General features: G+C 31.0%; 1 protein-coding gene across 1 annotated transcript; it reads left to right on the top strand.

Annotated features, from left to right (window-relative positions):
* The first annotated feature begins 9,934 nt into the window (after window positions 1–9,934).
* LOC100254037 (squalene monooxygenase SE1) lies at window positions 9,935–14,490 on the top strand. The gene is made up of 8 exons (XM_002285457.4): window positions 9,935–10,569; window positions 11,178–11,289; window positions 11,385–11,559; window positions 12,569–12,737; window positions 13,005–13,223; window positions 13,367–13,642; window positions 13,832–14,110; window positions 14,192–14,490. The coding sequence occupies exons 1-8, from the start codon at window positions 10,333–10,335 to the stop codon at window positions 14,294–14,296; spliced, it is 1,572 nt and encodes a 523-aa protein (XP_002285493.1). The 5' UTR covers window positions 9,935–10,332; the 3' UTR covers window positions 14,297–14,490.
* The last annotated feature ends 432 nt before the right edge of the window (window positions 14,491–14,922 follow it).

The raw sequence follows: 14,922 nt of genomic DNA, 5'->3' as shown, positions 1-14,922 counted from the left end.
GTAGAACAATATAAGAGCGGGAGAATGTAAATAAAGACGATGAGTTTTCAATTTCAATGTTCAATTTTCAGTTTTATCATTTTATTTTGATATCATGATTGTGTGATTTTTTTAGTTTAAGATGAGGATGAGTTTAAGCCCCCATTTTAATTCATCAAAGCTTAGTTAAGGTAAGTTAAGACCAAGACCACCAACATTTAGTAGGTTTTTTTTAATATTAGATTTCCTTCAATAAAAATGTAATAAATGTGCTAACTTAAATAAGAAAACTTAAAAGTTATATCAAATTTGTTGTAGTGTCAACGAAAGCTTTGATGCCAACAATATTAGTTCAAGAACACAAAGATAAAACAATCACACATACGGTACACAAGGTTTTAACGTAGTTCGGCCAACCATGCCTACGTCCACGGATGAGAGATAATAATTCCACTATACAATAAAGAATATTATAGAGGACAGAACCAGTTACAACTATTGGGTTCCCCAAACATCTCATGTTTCCCCACTCCTTATATTCATACCTTACTACGAGCCCTCTCGCTCCACCGGGTACCTCCCGTTCTTCCTCACATCTCTATCCACCTCGTATAGTCTTTACAGGTTCATCTCCATTTCATAACTTTTTCCCCTTATTTATAGAAATATTTCCAACAACCTTCCTTATTCTATAAAGAAGTCTAATATTACAATAATATATCAACCTATAAATATTCTATATAATATTCTTTACAAAAAGGAATCTATATTAATTAGGAATTTGAGACACTTCCTAATAATCTCCACCTTGGACCAAATTCCATGAAGTTAATCTTCAATCTCTCCATGACACAAACCTTTTTGTATCATATCACCACGAAAGAGCAATCGACTCCACCTTCAGTGAAAATTCCTTTTGTTTTCATCTTGTGTATTTTGTGATCTTTTACTCTTCCAAAAATCTTCAACCCAAGCTCTGATACCAGTTGTAATGTCAACGAAAGCTTTGATGCCAACAATATTAGTTCAAGAACACAAAGATAAAACAATCACACATACGGTACACAAGGTTTTAATGTGGTTCGATCAACCATGCCTACGTCCACGGATGAGAGATAATAATTCCACTATACAATAAAGAATATTATAGAGGACAGAACCAGATACAACTATTGGGTTCCCGAAACATCCCATGTTTCCCACTCCTTGTATCCATACCTTACTACGAGCCCTCTCGCTCCACCAAGTACCTCTTGTTCTTCCTCACATCTCTATCCACCTCGTATATTCTCTACAGGTCCATCTCCATCTCATAACTTTTTCCCTTCATTTATAAAAATATTTCCAACAACCTTCCTTATTATATAAGGAAGTCTAATATTACAATAATATATCAACCTATAAATATTCTATATAATATTCTTTACAAAAAGGAATCTATACTAATTAGGAATTTGGGACACTTCCTAACAATCTCCACCTTGGACCAAATTCCATGAAGTTAATCTTCAATCTCTCCATGACACAAATCTTTTTGTATCATATCACCACGAAAGAGCAATCGACTCCACCTTCAGTGAAAATTCCTTTTGTTTTCATCTTGTGTGTTTTGTGATCTTTTACTCTTCCAAAAATCTTCAACCTAAGCTCTGATACCAGTTGTAATGTCAACGAAAGCTTTGATGCCAACAATATTAATTCAAGAACACAAAGATAAAACAATCACACATACGGTACACAAGGTTTTAATGTGGTTCGACCAACCATGCTACGTCCACGGATGAGAGATGATGATTCCACTACACAATAAAGAATATTATAGAGGATAGAACCATATACAACTATTGGGTTCCCGAAACATCCTATGTTTCCCCACTCCTTGTATCCATACCTTACTACGAGCCCTCTCACTCCACCGGGTACCTCCCGTTCTTCCTCACATCTCTATCCACCTCGTATAGTATCTACAGGTCCATCTCCATCTCATAACTTTTTCCCCTCATGACTTAGAATATTTATAAAGATATTTCCAACAACCTTCCTTATTCTATAAGGAAGTCTAATATCACAATAATATATCAACCTAAAAATATTCTATATAATCTTCTTTACAAAAAGGAATCTATACTAATTAGGATTTGAGACACTTCCTAACAAAATTAACTTCAGTGACTAAACCAAACCATAAGGTGGTCAAAATTTAGGACTAAACCTAAAGATAATTTTTCTTTTTGGCTTTCAAATGTTAAACTTTCTATTTTTTAAACCCAAGTGTTAAAGATTTCTATTTTTTTTTTCATTATTTTTTAATGTCAATTCAAAATGTTATTTTCTTAGTAGCACGTTGCCTTAAATCATAAATTTATTTCTTAAATCTATTTGTTAATTTTTTTTTTAGATCTATGAATAATAGTTTATGACAACAAAAAAAAGGGTAACAACCCACTACAGACATGACATAAAAATTAATAATATAAATATATTTTTATAAAAGGGTGTTAGAATTAATTCAGTCAGAAAAAAATCTTTTTCCCAATCAAACTGAAATTAATTAATTAGACAAAAGTTCTAAAATATCAAACAAACAATGGACTCTACCGAAACCAATCAATGTGGATTAGTTTAGGTTGGTTGGATTGGTCAACTTTTTGCAGGAAAATGGTCATTCCTAACGCCATGCATAATCCGGGCCAAATTGCATCGAGTAAAAAAAAAAAAACCTCTACAATGACCTAAGCTAATATTTAAAAGTACATTTTTTATTTGTTTTTAAATCATTTATAATATTTTTTTAAAGATAAGAGAAAGCGTTTTGATTAAGATTATGTTTGATCTTGTAAAATTGGAGAGAAAATATATATAAAGATAAAAAAGTTAAAAAAAGTAAAAATGGATTTAAAATAAATAAATAATTTTTATTTATCACTTTAAATCCATTTTACTTATTGTTTTAAAAATTAAATAATTTTAAAATATATAAAATTTTAATTGATTTTAATTATGTTTGAATTTTTATTTTTTATTTTTTAAGATAATCTAACATAAGAAAAAAAAGCACATGAAGAGCATGGCGAATGGCCTCGTGCGGTGCTAAGATTGCTATATACATATCATGTTCCACGGTCAGGGCTAGTCAACATGACAGGGTGGATAAGGGTCTTGGTAAGCTGGGGAAATATTTTAGGGACAATTGTGTTTTGAATCTAGTTGGATCCAAAAATTAAGTTTTGATCCATATAAGTTCACTATTTAAGCTCAAAATCTAGAAAAAGTGTAAAAATTGAGAAGAAATATATGAATTTTTTATCTATTTAAAAATGACATTTATTGACTATGAAAAAAAAAGAGTAAACAAATATTAATTTAAATTTTATTCATTTTTTAAACCTCGATAAAATTTAATTTAATTTAGTGATTTGGAAAAAAATACACCATTTTTCAAAAAAAAAAATTATTTTCATTATTTAAAAATCAAACATCTTGGAAAATATATCTTTTTAAAATTATATGTAAAAAATAACTAAAAATATGTCAAAATTATTTTTTTAAAATGAAATTTTTTTATAAAAAAAAAAGTAGTTTTCTAAAAATAATAAATTTTCAAAATAATTATTAAAAAAAATTAAGATAAAAAAATTTATCAAATATTATGATAGAAAATATTTAAAAAAATTTTAAAAGATATATTGATTTTTTCATATTTTATATCATTTTTATTAATTATATAATTTTTATTGATCAAATCCTAATTTTTGGTTCATCGAAAACACAATTTTATGCGAACAGAGAATTTCACGCCAGACAAATGCCTGTCATGCAGATCCACGTGGTGCCATCTTGGTCACAGGGATTGGGATGGTACTTGATTATTGAATGCTTAGGATCCCTAACCATCATATCAATGGTTTAGAGTTGCGTGCCCGACTCACGGTGGCGTTGGGCTTAACCTTCGGACAACGGTTTTCCTAATTGTGCTTCCCTCGACCTAGGAGTATCTCCTTGAATTCCTATGGCTTTTGCTGTGTTATGATTAATTAATTATTACTTTACTAATAATTGATTATTTTTTAAATAATTATCAATTATTATAACATTACAGATTGCATTTTGCTCATTTTCTTCGTTGCCTCATTGGTATTGCGTAAGGAGAAAGGACATAAAGTTAGAAAATGATGTGACACATACATGTATTGCAAAAGAAATATACTTTTTGACGTGTAAGGCCTTAAGCATGACGACCATGCCATGTAATTGTTCCCGTAACCAATTGAATGAGTTTGGCGCCATTATTACACCGGTTGCCTTCAAGACATTCGAAACTCAGTTTACTCATCGTCTGAACATGACATGGGAAGAATTGACTAGGAAAATAAATACAGTTGACATGCGCGAAAACCAACTATTATAACCTGTTGATTAGGATTATAAGATCAATTATTATAACTTGTTGATTAGGATCATATAATAATAACTATTATAATCCGTCGACTACTATAACCCATCGACTAGGACCATGAAAATATCAACAAGTATAATCGATTTACTAGAGTCATAGAAATCAAAATCAAACATTTCATTTTATTATTTCAAACTTATAAAACAAAATATCATATCTCTACAATTTTCATTTTTCATAAACAAAGAAAATGTTTAAACATATTTTTCATGCAAAACATATATTTGATCCATGCAGAGAAATAAAAATAAAAATTTTATACATTTCAAAATACAATATAAAAAAAAATTATTTCATTTTATAAAATCTACATTAATTTCCCTTACCTTAAATAAACACTTAAATCTTGAAAATTTTAACTTAAAGAATTTACTCTTCACCTAATATAATATTATACACAACATTTATTATTAATTATTTATCTAGAGATATAAATTTGACAATCCTAACAATATTTTATATAGTTTTCAGTAATTTTAATTAATTTTCTATGTTAACATTATTAGATATAATATTATTTTCAACTTCCTAAACAATAATAAATTAATTTAATAAGTTTCCTAATTTTTATAAAATTCACATTCCTTCTTAATTTTATCATAACTATTTATTTCTTTATATACTTAAAATTAAATTAAGCCTTATACAAAAACTATTATTATTTTAATTTATTCCACTACCACCTTTGCCTCTCACGGTTATAGATTTATTTTATTATTATTTTTTATCACTCAACAATATGCACGTATTAGTTCTTATTTTCTTTATTTTTATTATTATTTTTTTTCTCAAATTACCGCCCGACATAATTCCTCAAATTCCAAAATTTAGAAACATACAATCCTTCTTCTTATTATTAATTTAATTAATTTATTATTATTTATTTATTTTCAATCTAAAGCCTCCACAAACGATTTATTGATTTATTTTCTAAATCTAAAATTTCTCATCTTCCACTAATTTTTCATTTATTTATTTATTTATTTTTAATTCAATTGAATTTTTCTCATTTCATCAATAAATTAATTCGATCTAAACAAATTAAATAAACAAACCCTAATTTTGATTGAAAATTTTAAAGTATTCAAATCTAATTAATGAATATAAAATACTAATATGATGATTAAAATCTTACCCCAACAATTGATATTCAAACCTTACACCTCAAAATCTTTAACCCTATACTTTCTTATATTTTGTATATTTGTGAAAAAAAGATTTTATGAATAGAGAATATATAAAATTTAATTTTGTACCTAAGGCTTTTAAAAGCGAAAAGATTTTCTTACCCTTATTAAATTAATTTAATTAATTAATTATTTTCTAAATTATGAACTTACCCTTAAATTGGGTTTGGGGTATTACTTCAGAAGGGGTGGATAATTCATATGAGTGGGTTGTATTTGTGTGGTGTAAAGTAAGTCAATAGTGGGTTAGATGGGTTGAATAGTTTGAAATTAGAATTGAATTAATCAAATCAAATTTATGTTATATAAATGATTATAGTCAATCTAAACTATGAAAAATGTGTTGATGAATTGCATCACCCTTTCTCATCCCTATACGAAACCATGTGGTCTTCCCCTTCTCCTTTGTTGCATTATTTTATTAGGATTTTGCAACCACTGCCTCAATTGTCAAAGGTGGGCGTGGATCCATTGGGAGCCATGGTTTCCCATCTTGGATGGGCAAAGGAAAAGGAATATTTCCTCGTCCCGTGAGCAATGCGACTGTTACATCCATCCCTCTTTCCGAGAATCGAAAGCAAACAGAAAATAAAACAATGCTCACAGATCCAAAACATAATTTCCATCACAGAACAAAGGATGAATCAGCTACGGGGGTCCTATAACCAACTTGGTGCCACACCTACTAGTCTCGAATGTTCGAATTCCGGTCCCCAGAGGGAATCCAAGGAATGGAACTCTTCCAATAATTCGCCACTATGAAGATAACTGGACCCAGAAACAGCAAATTAAACCCATGGAGAGGGCATTGGGATCAGATTTATATCTGTCTCACCCAAAAAAACAAAAAAAATCAACTACGAGACTCGTGAGTTCATCACTGCTGCAGGGACCGCACGACTTCGTAAAATTTGGAGTCTCACACTCCTGTCGACGGGCCTTCAAAAGACGATGTCAATGTTTGAACAATAATGCTTTTCCATACTTGGCTCCTTTAGCCATTCTTATCTTTTTCTTTTTCAGACAAAGATAGATGGCTGATGCACTGATTCCAGTTTGGGTGGTCCATCACAGAATTGAATAAGCAAAGATTAATAAAAAGATATAAAGTAAATATTTTAGATGTTGCAAATTTAAATCCTTACTTGAATTTTATCGTCTACTTAGAAGTTAGAACAAGTCAGTGTTTGATACGACATCCTTGTGGCAATGAGTTAGTTTCGCTTTTAATTTCCATTCATGCAAAGGGAAGGAGACTGTTGATGACAACTTTTTTGTTTTTATGCCCCGGACTATTTGATGCGTCGCATTACAGCCACTGGTTAGTGTGTCATGATGTTTTTTTCATAATTTTTACCACGTATATATTTTATGGCCTTTCGTCGTCATGACATTGACAAAACAAATGATGTGTAAGTTGTAACATATAAAAGAAAATTAAGAGGTCTGGAGTGGTTTTATAAATCATTTATAATATTTGTAATGTTTAAATGGTAAAAAAATTTAAGTATTAAAAATATTAAAACCGTTTTTTAAAATTACTATGGAGGCGAGATTTAAATGAATTTGTCAAAATTGTAATTATTTTTAAAAATAGTTTTTTTAAAATTATTATTTGATTTTTATAGAATAAAATTTTGTTTAGAAATCTAAAATATTTTTAACCTATTTTTAAATATGTTTTTAAAATAATTTTTATATCTAATGATGTATTTTTAATCATTCTATTTATTTGTATAAATAATTCAAATATATGTTTTCTATTTTTAATAATAAAAAATAAAACGGTTTTTGATTATCAAATGTGATTTATATATTTGTTGTTTTGGAAAATAGAAAACAATTATGGAATAAGCATTAATCACTATTTTCTAAAATAATTCTAAACAATTGTTTTAAAAAGTTGTTATGTAATATTTTGTAAAATAAAATTTTAATTTATTTTTAATATTTTTAAAAATAATTTTCATATTTAATATTTTATTTTTAATCATTTTGAAAAAAACAATAAAAACAAGTTAAAATAATATAAAACAATTAAAATATATTTTCTAAAAGCCTTTTATTTTTTATTCTTAAAAATAAAAAATAATTTTTTATTATTAAACATGTTTTCTTGATTTTTTGTTTTAAATAATATAAAATTATTCGAAAAGATAATTATCAAATAGATGCTAATAGTTTGTTTCATTTTATTTCTTTCGTTTCTTAGATTCCTTGAAATCAATGATGGCTACTAAATTAATTTTCACATTGAAAATTTAAGTTCAATGCACACTTAACCCTATACACACCTATTGTTAAAATTACACAACTACTTTTGATTAACTTGCAATTGATTAATTGATTGATGGTCAATTCATTAATCGATTGATGAAGATATTTCATTTAAGAAATTTTATTATAACATTGACAGACTTGTCCCTTATTGTGGATTTTGAAAAATAAAAATATTATAATTCATAAAAAAATCAAATATATGATAATTTTAAATTAATGTCTTAAGATATGTCACAAATTTAAAAATAGTTTTAAAAATTCATATATCAATAAATATTAAAAAATAATATATATATATATATATATTTTTTTTTTTTTTGGGGTCAAAATCTCCATTCCCAAACGCCCATGAAATAACAATGGATGTGTAACGGTTGCACGACTCATGAACTCCACCAGGGTGTGAACATTCACTGCACTGTCACTCAAATTTCTCGCAAAAATTCTACTTTGGCGGTTGCTTGCATCACCCACGTATTGACTCAATCTATGAGCAGCATCGTTCGACTTGATCGCCCATTGATGCACTTGCTTGAGATGGATAATAGTATCAAAGCAAGCAGGCCTGCCTTCAACTTCAACAAATAGGAAAATAATAATGGTTTATTTGACTATACGTGTGGGTGTTTGAATTTTTCCACTACAGCATTGGAGGACACTTGCGTTGTAGTCCTCACTTCACGTTTTGACGTAACCTACCAACCCCGGTCCCCGTATGCCATTTGATATTGCGTTCAATCTCATGAATGATTGACACAACAGGGGATTTGGTCTCTCTCCACTATCTTTTATGAAACCTGCTTATGTGGTGTTTGTTTTTCTAATTAAATAGAAAAAATAAAAATATTTAGATTTTTTATTCGATTAAAAGTAACATATTAACATCATTCAATAGAATTAAACCGAACCTATTGATAACATGTTTTTTTTAGTTATATTGGATCATGTTAATAAATTACTTTTTATTAAATTTTTTTTTTAATATTTTAATTTTTTTTATTTAACCAAAAAACAAACATCACTTTAATACTTTAATGATTTTAAAAAAGTTCCAACGACTAAAAAGTAAGTAAAATTATCGTTTCAAAGCTTTTTAAGGTGTGATGCAAGCCAAACAATCGATTGAAGAGCCAAAACATTTTTTTAACCAATATTACATATTTTGTACCACATTTACTTTATCTTTTCTACCATAATGGCTCTTTTAATGCTAATGCCACATTTTCAAACTTTAGTAACTTATCACATTTTTGACATTTAACATAACTTTCATACATTGGTATCCTAGTCATATTTTCATTAATTCTTCTAACTTGCTTTTAGTAGCACGTCGTTATTTATTTGGTATCTTAGTGGTCAATTGTCATGGATATCGTGGAAAATCCAGGAAAGGGAATGCCAATGAAATTATCATTTGAGTTGGAAAATAAAGAGAGTGATATTTAATTTAATTTTCTTATATTTATAGTTTTTTAATTGGTTATTAATTTTTCCCTTTAATTATGTTTATCTTTTTTTTTTTTCAATTGAGTAATGGAAACTTATATTTTTAGTCTTCTAACTATTAATTTTTTTCTTTTAATTGTATTTATATTCATTTTAATTGAATGGTGGAAAAGGAAATATTATATAGAGTGGTCTTGGAAGAATTTTCCAAATTTTAATCAAAGTGATTTTTTTTCTTTCATTTTAATATTTTAAAAATGAAAGACTTCAAACCATTTTTAAATTAAAAAAATTAAATATTTATTCTTAAATATTAGTCACAAGGACAGGGTGTACAACATTATTGTTATAATATATTTTATATTTTATTTTTAGATAAAATTAAGAAAATGAGTTGGCGATTTTTGAGAAGTGGCCTGCTTTGACCGGCGCTTCACATTATGATATCATTTCAGACGATTTTCGTCTTCAAACAGCATTCAAAGCTGCTTTGTTATTAAATTATTAAATTATTATTACGTACCAACTTTTCCAGATAATTATCAGGAGAGGATGAGTGGTAAATGGTAATGCAATTTAATTGGTTTATATAAAAAAGAATATTGAATATTGAATATTGAAAATTGACCCCAAAATCATGATTAATTTTAGTTGGGCCATACCCGTACAGTCCAATATTCACCCCACCAGTAAGTGCAGTATAAGAGCCTAACGCGGGAGGCGCATGTTAGCAAGAGGAGAGCTTAAGAAGAAATGTAATGAAAGGCACGGGTGAAAGTGGCTATAAAAAGGGGTGTATCAGCCTGAAAACTCTCACTCCTGCTCCTCCAGTTGTAAACTTGTGATATTCATATAAGACGCACACCCACACTAGGAAAAACGCGACGCCAGCGAAACCTAGTGAGAGAAAAACGAGAGAGGGAGAGAGAAGCCGTCGACGACGTCGCTTCGGTCTTGGTCTCGCTGCTCCATTCGCATTCGGAAATGGTGGATCAGGGCATCCTGGGATGGATCTTCGCCTCCTTGCTGGGGTTCGTCGTCTTCCGTAGCGTGCTTCTGAAGAACAAGAAGAAGGGCGGTGCTTCTGTGGAGATCAGGGATGAATGCGTGAAAAGCACCGCTAATGGAGAATGCAGATCGAAGACCGCTTGCGAGGAGGCTGACGTCATCATCGTCGGGGCCGGCGTCGCGGGCGCCGCTCTGGCTAATACTCTCGGCAAGGTGATCTCTCTTTTATGGTTTTGCTGGATTCTGATTTATCTGCGGTGGGTTGTTCCGAAAATGCAGGACAGTATAAGCAAAATTAAGCTTCCAATCATTTAGCGATTGTCCGGAAGCTATTTGCTGCTTTGTTTTTTGAACCGATTTTTCCAAGAATTCTGGTGTCGTTTTTTTCCTTAATTCTGCCTATTTCAGGCTGAGTTCTGTCGCATCAGAAGCGTTCACGCTGGATCGGACCACTATATGGTGGGGTCGGATGCTGAGTGGACGGTTCAGATGAAACTGGATCTTCCAATTGTCTGAAGGGAGTCGGACGTCTCGTCACGACTCGGAATATATAAGACGCACGAAACACTGGTTTACTAGGTCGTTTTGGACTTCTAATGGGTGTTTGAGCACGTATCAGGGATCAGTTAACACGAGATTACCGATAAATAATGAATAATTGAACACATTTAAAAGTCGTCACTTGTTAACAGGTGATGAATCGTGTTCATAAATCAGCTTTGCCTTAACAAAGTCAGAGTCGCTGTAATAGGGGTTAAAAAAAGGACATTCTAATGCAATTTGGCTTCTTCTTTACCTAATAATTCAAGTCTTTATTTCAGGATGGGCGTAGGGTACGCGTGATTGAAAGAGACTTAACTGAGCCTGACCGAATTGTTGGTGAACTGCTACAGCCAGGGGGCTACCTCAAATTGATTGAGTTGGGGCTTCAAGGTTCGCATACGATTAAAATTGAACCAGATTTGTTCCAATGACCAGAAATTTAACTGTTCCAATTTCATTTATATCTGCTGTTTTTGGACTGACAGATTGCGTAGAGGAAATTGATGCTCAGCGGGTGTTTGGCTATGCTCTCTTTAAGGATGGAAAGAATACGAAACTCTCTTATCCTCTGGAAAAATTCGATTCAGATGTTGCCGGAAGGAGCTTTCACAACGGCCGCTTCATACAAAGGATGCGAGAGAGAGCTGCAACCCTTCCCAAGTATTATCTTTTATCCATAACCTATAATACATATTCGTTTGGGTTCTTTTCAATTAATAGACTGTTGTTTGGCTTACTGATGTGGCACGAAAGCTACATGCTTATGCATTTTGGAAATATGACTCCTTCCAAAATTCTACATACATTTAGTTTTGGGTTACGGAGCATAGAAAAATTGGTTATTCCACTTTAGTCGGGTTAGGAAAAGAATAGTAAAAGAAAAGACATGGTGAAGAAAAATAAAAGTTAGATTTAAAATTAATAATTATTTTTCTATGTTCTTTCAAATTCATTGTTTTTTTTTTTCTATTTAAATATTAAATAATTTAAATATATATAAATTTGAACTAATTTTAATTATATTTTATTTAACTTTATTTTTTTTATAATGAAATCAAACATGAATATTTTTGAATATATATATTTTACATTTTTAGAAGCAAACATAACCTTAGGATTTCAAGTAGGTGTATCCTTGCATCCATTTGCATATATTTTCTTAGAGACCCCACTTGCTTTTTGAATTGATCTCCATCAGAATGAAATTAACTTGATCAATACATGTAACTACTAATTCGACATAGATCCAAGATATTTCATTAAATCATGTGATGAAGAGATTCGACTTGTCCCCTCCCTGAATTGAATTCTTAGAGAAAAAAGAATTTTCGATAACTTATTGATCCCTCTTCCCCAATTTATCATTTGTTAATTTCCTGGCTTAATTAGGTGTGAGATAGAGATAGGCATGTCTCATCTTAACAATAAGTGAATCAACAAATGACGCCGGAAGAAATGGTGTTTAACGTGTTTTGGTGGACAAATGACTACCTAAAAGAGACTATCTTTTGTATTTTTTTAATTATTACCTACCAACCCTGTCACAGTACAGTGAGTAATAAAATTCAACTTAAATGGGAAGACTTCGGTGTCTCACAGTTCTTTTCTGCTTTTGAAGTATTTGTCTTTTGTTCACTGGTAGTTACTTCTATTCTCCAATTTTCTCCAGTGTACAGTTGGAGCAAGGAACTGTTACATCTTTACTTGAAGAAAAGGGGACCATTAGAGGGGTAAATTACAAGACTAAAGATGGTGAAACAATGACAGCATATGCTCCTTTAACCATTGTATGTGATGGTTGTTTCTCAAACTTGCGCCGCTCCCTTTGTACCCCTAAGGTGAGGATGACCTCAGTCTTCTCCAAAATAAATAAAATAAAATAAAACTCACCTAAATACACTTCCATTGTTCCTGAATTATGTTTTTCACCTTGCCATTAATAATCAGTTAGTAAATTTGCTTTTCCTGCTACTTACTTGAATTACAGGGGACTTTCATCAGATTTTTTCTGTGAAAACCATGTAGTTTGTGAAAATTCAAGCTCTTAATTTCCCAAATACTTTTTGCTAGTAACAAACTAACGAAATCAGTTTTAACTTCTGCAGGTAGATGTGCCCTCATGTTTTGTCGGTTTGTTGCTGGAAGACTGTGAGCTCCCATTTGCAAATCATGGGCATGTTGTTTTAGCAGATCCTTCTCCTATCTTGTTTTATCGTATCAGCAGTACAGAGATTCGATGTCTGGTTGATGTACCTGGTCAAAAGGTGCCTTCTATTTCAAATGGTGAAATGGCCAAGTATTTGAAGACTGTGGTGGCTCCCCAAGTATGTTATGCTCAATCTTTTTAAACTTCCTTTTGGCCTTTATAGTTGTTATCCCATTTTCATTATCACATATTAGCTTTAAAACTATCTGTTATTTGTTTGTTAGTTTATAGTGGTATGGACTGATTAATCATCTGTTTCAGATTCCTCCTGAGCTGTATGATGGGTTTATAGCTGCAATCAATAAAGGAAACATAAGGACGATGCCTAATAGAAGCATGCCAGCTGCTCCACATCCTACTCCTGGGGCCTTGTTGATGGGGGATGCGTTTAATATGCGCCATCCTTTAACTGGTGGAGGAATGACCGTGGCACTATCTGATATTGTTGTGCTCCGAGATCTTCTCAGGCCTCTGCATGATCTGAATGATGCAGCTACACTTTGCAAATATCTCGAGTCCTTTTATACCTTGCGAAAGGTAAGTTCTAAGACTTGTATCCTTAGAGCTGTTGTTACCATAATGCAAGGAAAAGAAATCCATGGAAAATTTCTGTTGCCATTTGATCCATAACTAAAAAACTCCTAACACACTAAGAGCATTCTTCATTGCAAAGATTTTATTTTTAAAATTTTTGTCATTTATTGTTTCCAAACCTTTTGGTTGCAGCCTGTGGCATCCACAATAAATACATTGGCAGGTGCCCTGTATAGGGTGTTTTGTGCTTCACCAGATCAAGCAAGGAAGGAAATGCGTGATGCGTGCTTTGATTATTTAAGCCTTGGAGGTGTGTGTTCATCAGGGCCAGTGTCTCTACTATCAGGGCTAAATCCTCGTCCATTGAGCTTGGTTTGTCACTTCTTTGCGGTGGCAATATTTGGTGTTGGTCGTTTATTGCTGCCATTTCCTTCACCAAAACGTGTATGGATTGGAGCTAGAATAATTTCAGTGAGTATTTGTGTCTTTTATTTTTATAAATAGAAACTTTTTTCTTCCTGAATTCTCAAGTTATGAATTTGTCTGCTGCAGGGTGCATCGGGAATCATCTTCCCCATCATAAAGGCAGAGGGAGTTAGACAAATGTTCTTTCCTGCAACAGTTCCAGCATATTACAGAGCTCCTCCTGTTAAGTGAAGTTTTGAAGCTGAATTACAAAAGGTGAAAATGGTTAAAGGGGGTTTCAATCAAGACGAGCTACTTTGTCACATTCCCTTGTTCAAAGATAACGGGAAAGTGATTCTTCGAATATGTGCATTATGACATGTTTTGGTTGTCAGGACTTCCTTTTTCTCTGATATCAAAATATACTCTTTTCTTTTTCTTCCAAAGTTGCCATATTATTTCTAGGGTGGCAAGCGTCACCTTCTAAACGGTCATTCAAAAATTATCAATATTTTTATGTTTTTGAAAACATATAATTGTTTTTAAAAGCTATTCTAGACAAATTCTTATATTATAAACACAGGTTAAGAATGGAAAAGGCTACCTATGGTTGGCCCAGCCACTGAAAAATGGGAAATTATATTTGTATCCATCAAATTGATGTTTATATTCATCCTTTTAATGATTTTTTTTAACATAAAAATATCTTTTAATGAAATATTTTTCATAATTTTTAACTACTGAATGATATCTAAATTCTTTTTAATTGTTTTTCAATTATTTTTATAAGAAGTTTTTCATAGAAAATTATATAAAGAGTAAGCCCTAAAAGATATTTATGAGGTATGTTATATGGATTCAAATAAAATATATTTTTA

The sequence above is a fragment of the Vitis vinifera genome, chromosome 18 (assembly GCF_030704535.1).
Source record: "Vitis vinifera cultivar Pinot Noir 40024 chromosome 18, ASM3070453v1".
NCBI lineage: Eukaryota > Viridiplantae > Streptophyta > Magnoliopsida > Vitales > Vitaceae > Vitis > Vitis vinifera.
The sequence above is the reverse complement of the archived record's forward strand: the minus strand, read 5'-3'. Positions and strand labels throughout refer to the sequence as shown.

What these genes read in the sequence shown, in the direction of transcription:
- LOC100254037 (XM_002285457.4), top strand. Translation starts at nt 10,333, where the DNA reads ATGGTGGATCAGGGCATCCTGGGATGGATCTTCGCCTCCTTGCTGGGG. An exon ending in GATTGAGTTGGGGCTTCAAG is followed by an intron (nt 11,290 to 11,384) that starts GTTCGCATACGA and finishes TTGGACTGACAG; the next exon opens with ATTGCGTAGAGGAAATTGAT. An exon ending in GCTCCCTTTGTACCCCTAAG is followed by an intron (nt 12,738 to 13,004) that starts GTGAGGATGACC and finishes TAACTTCTGCAG; the next exon opens with GTAGATGTGCCCTCATGTTT.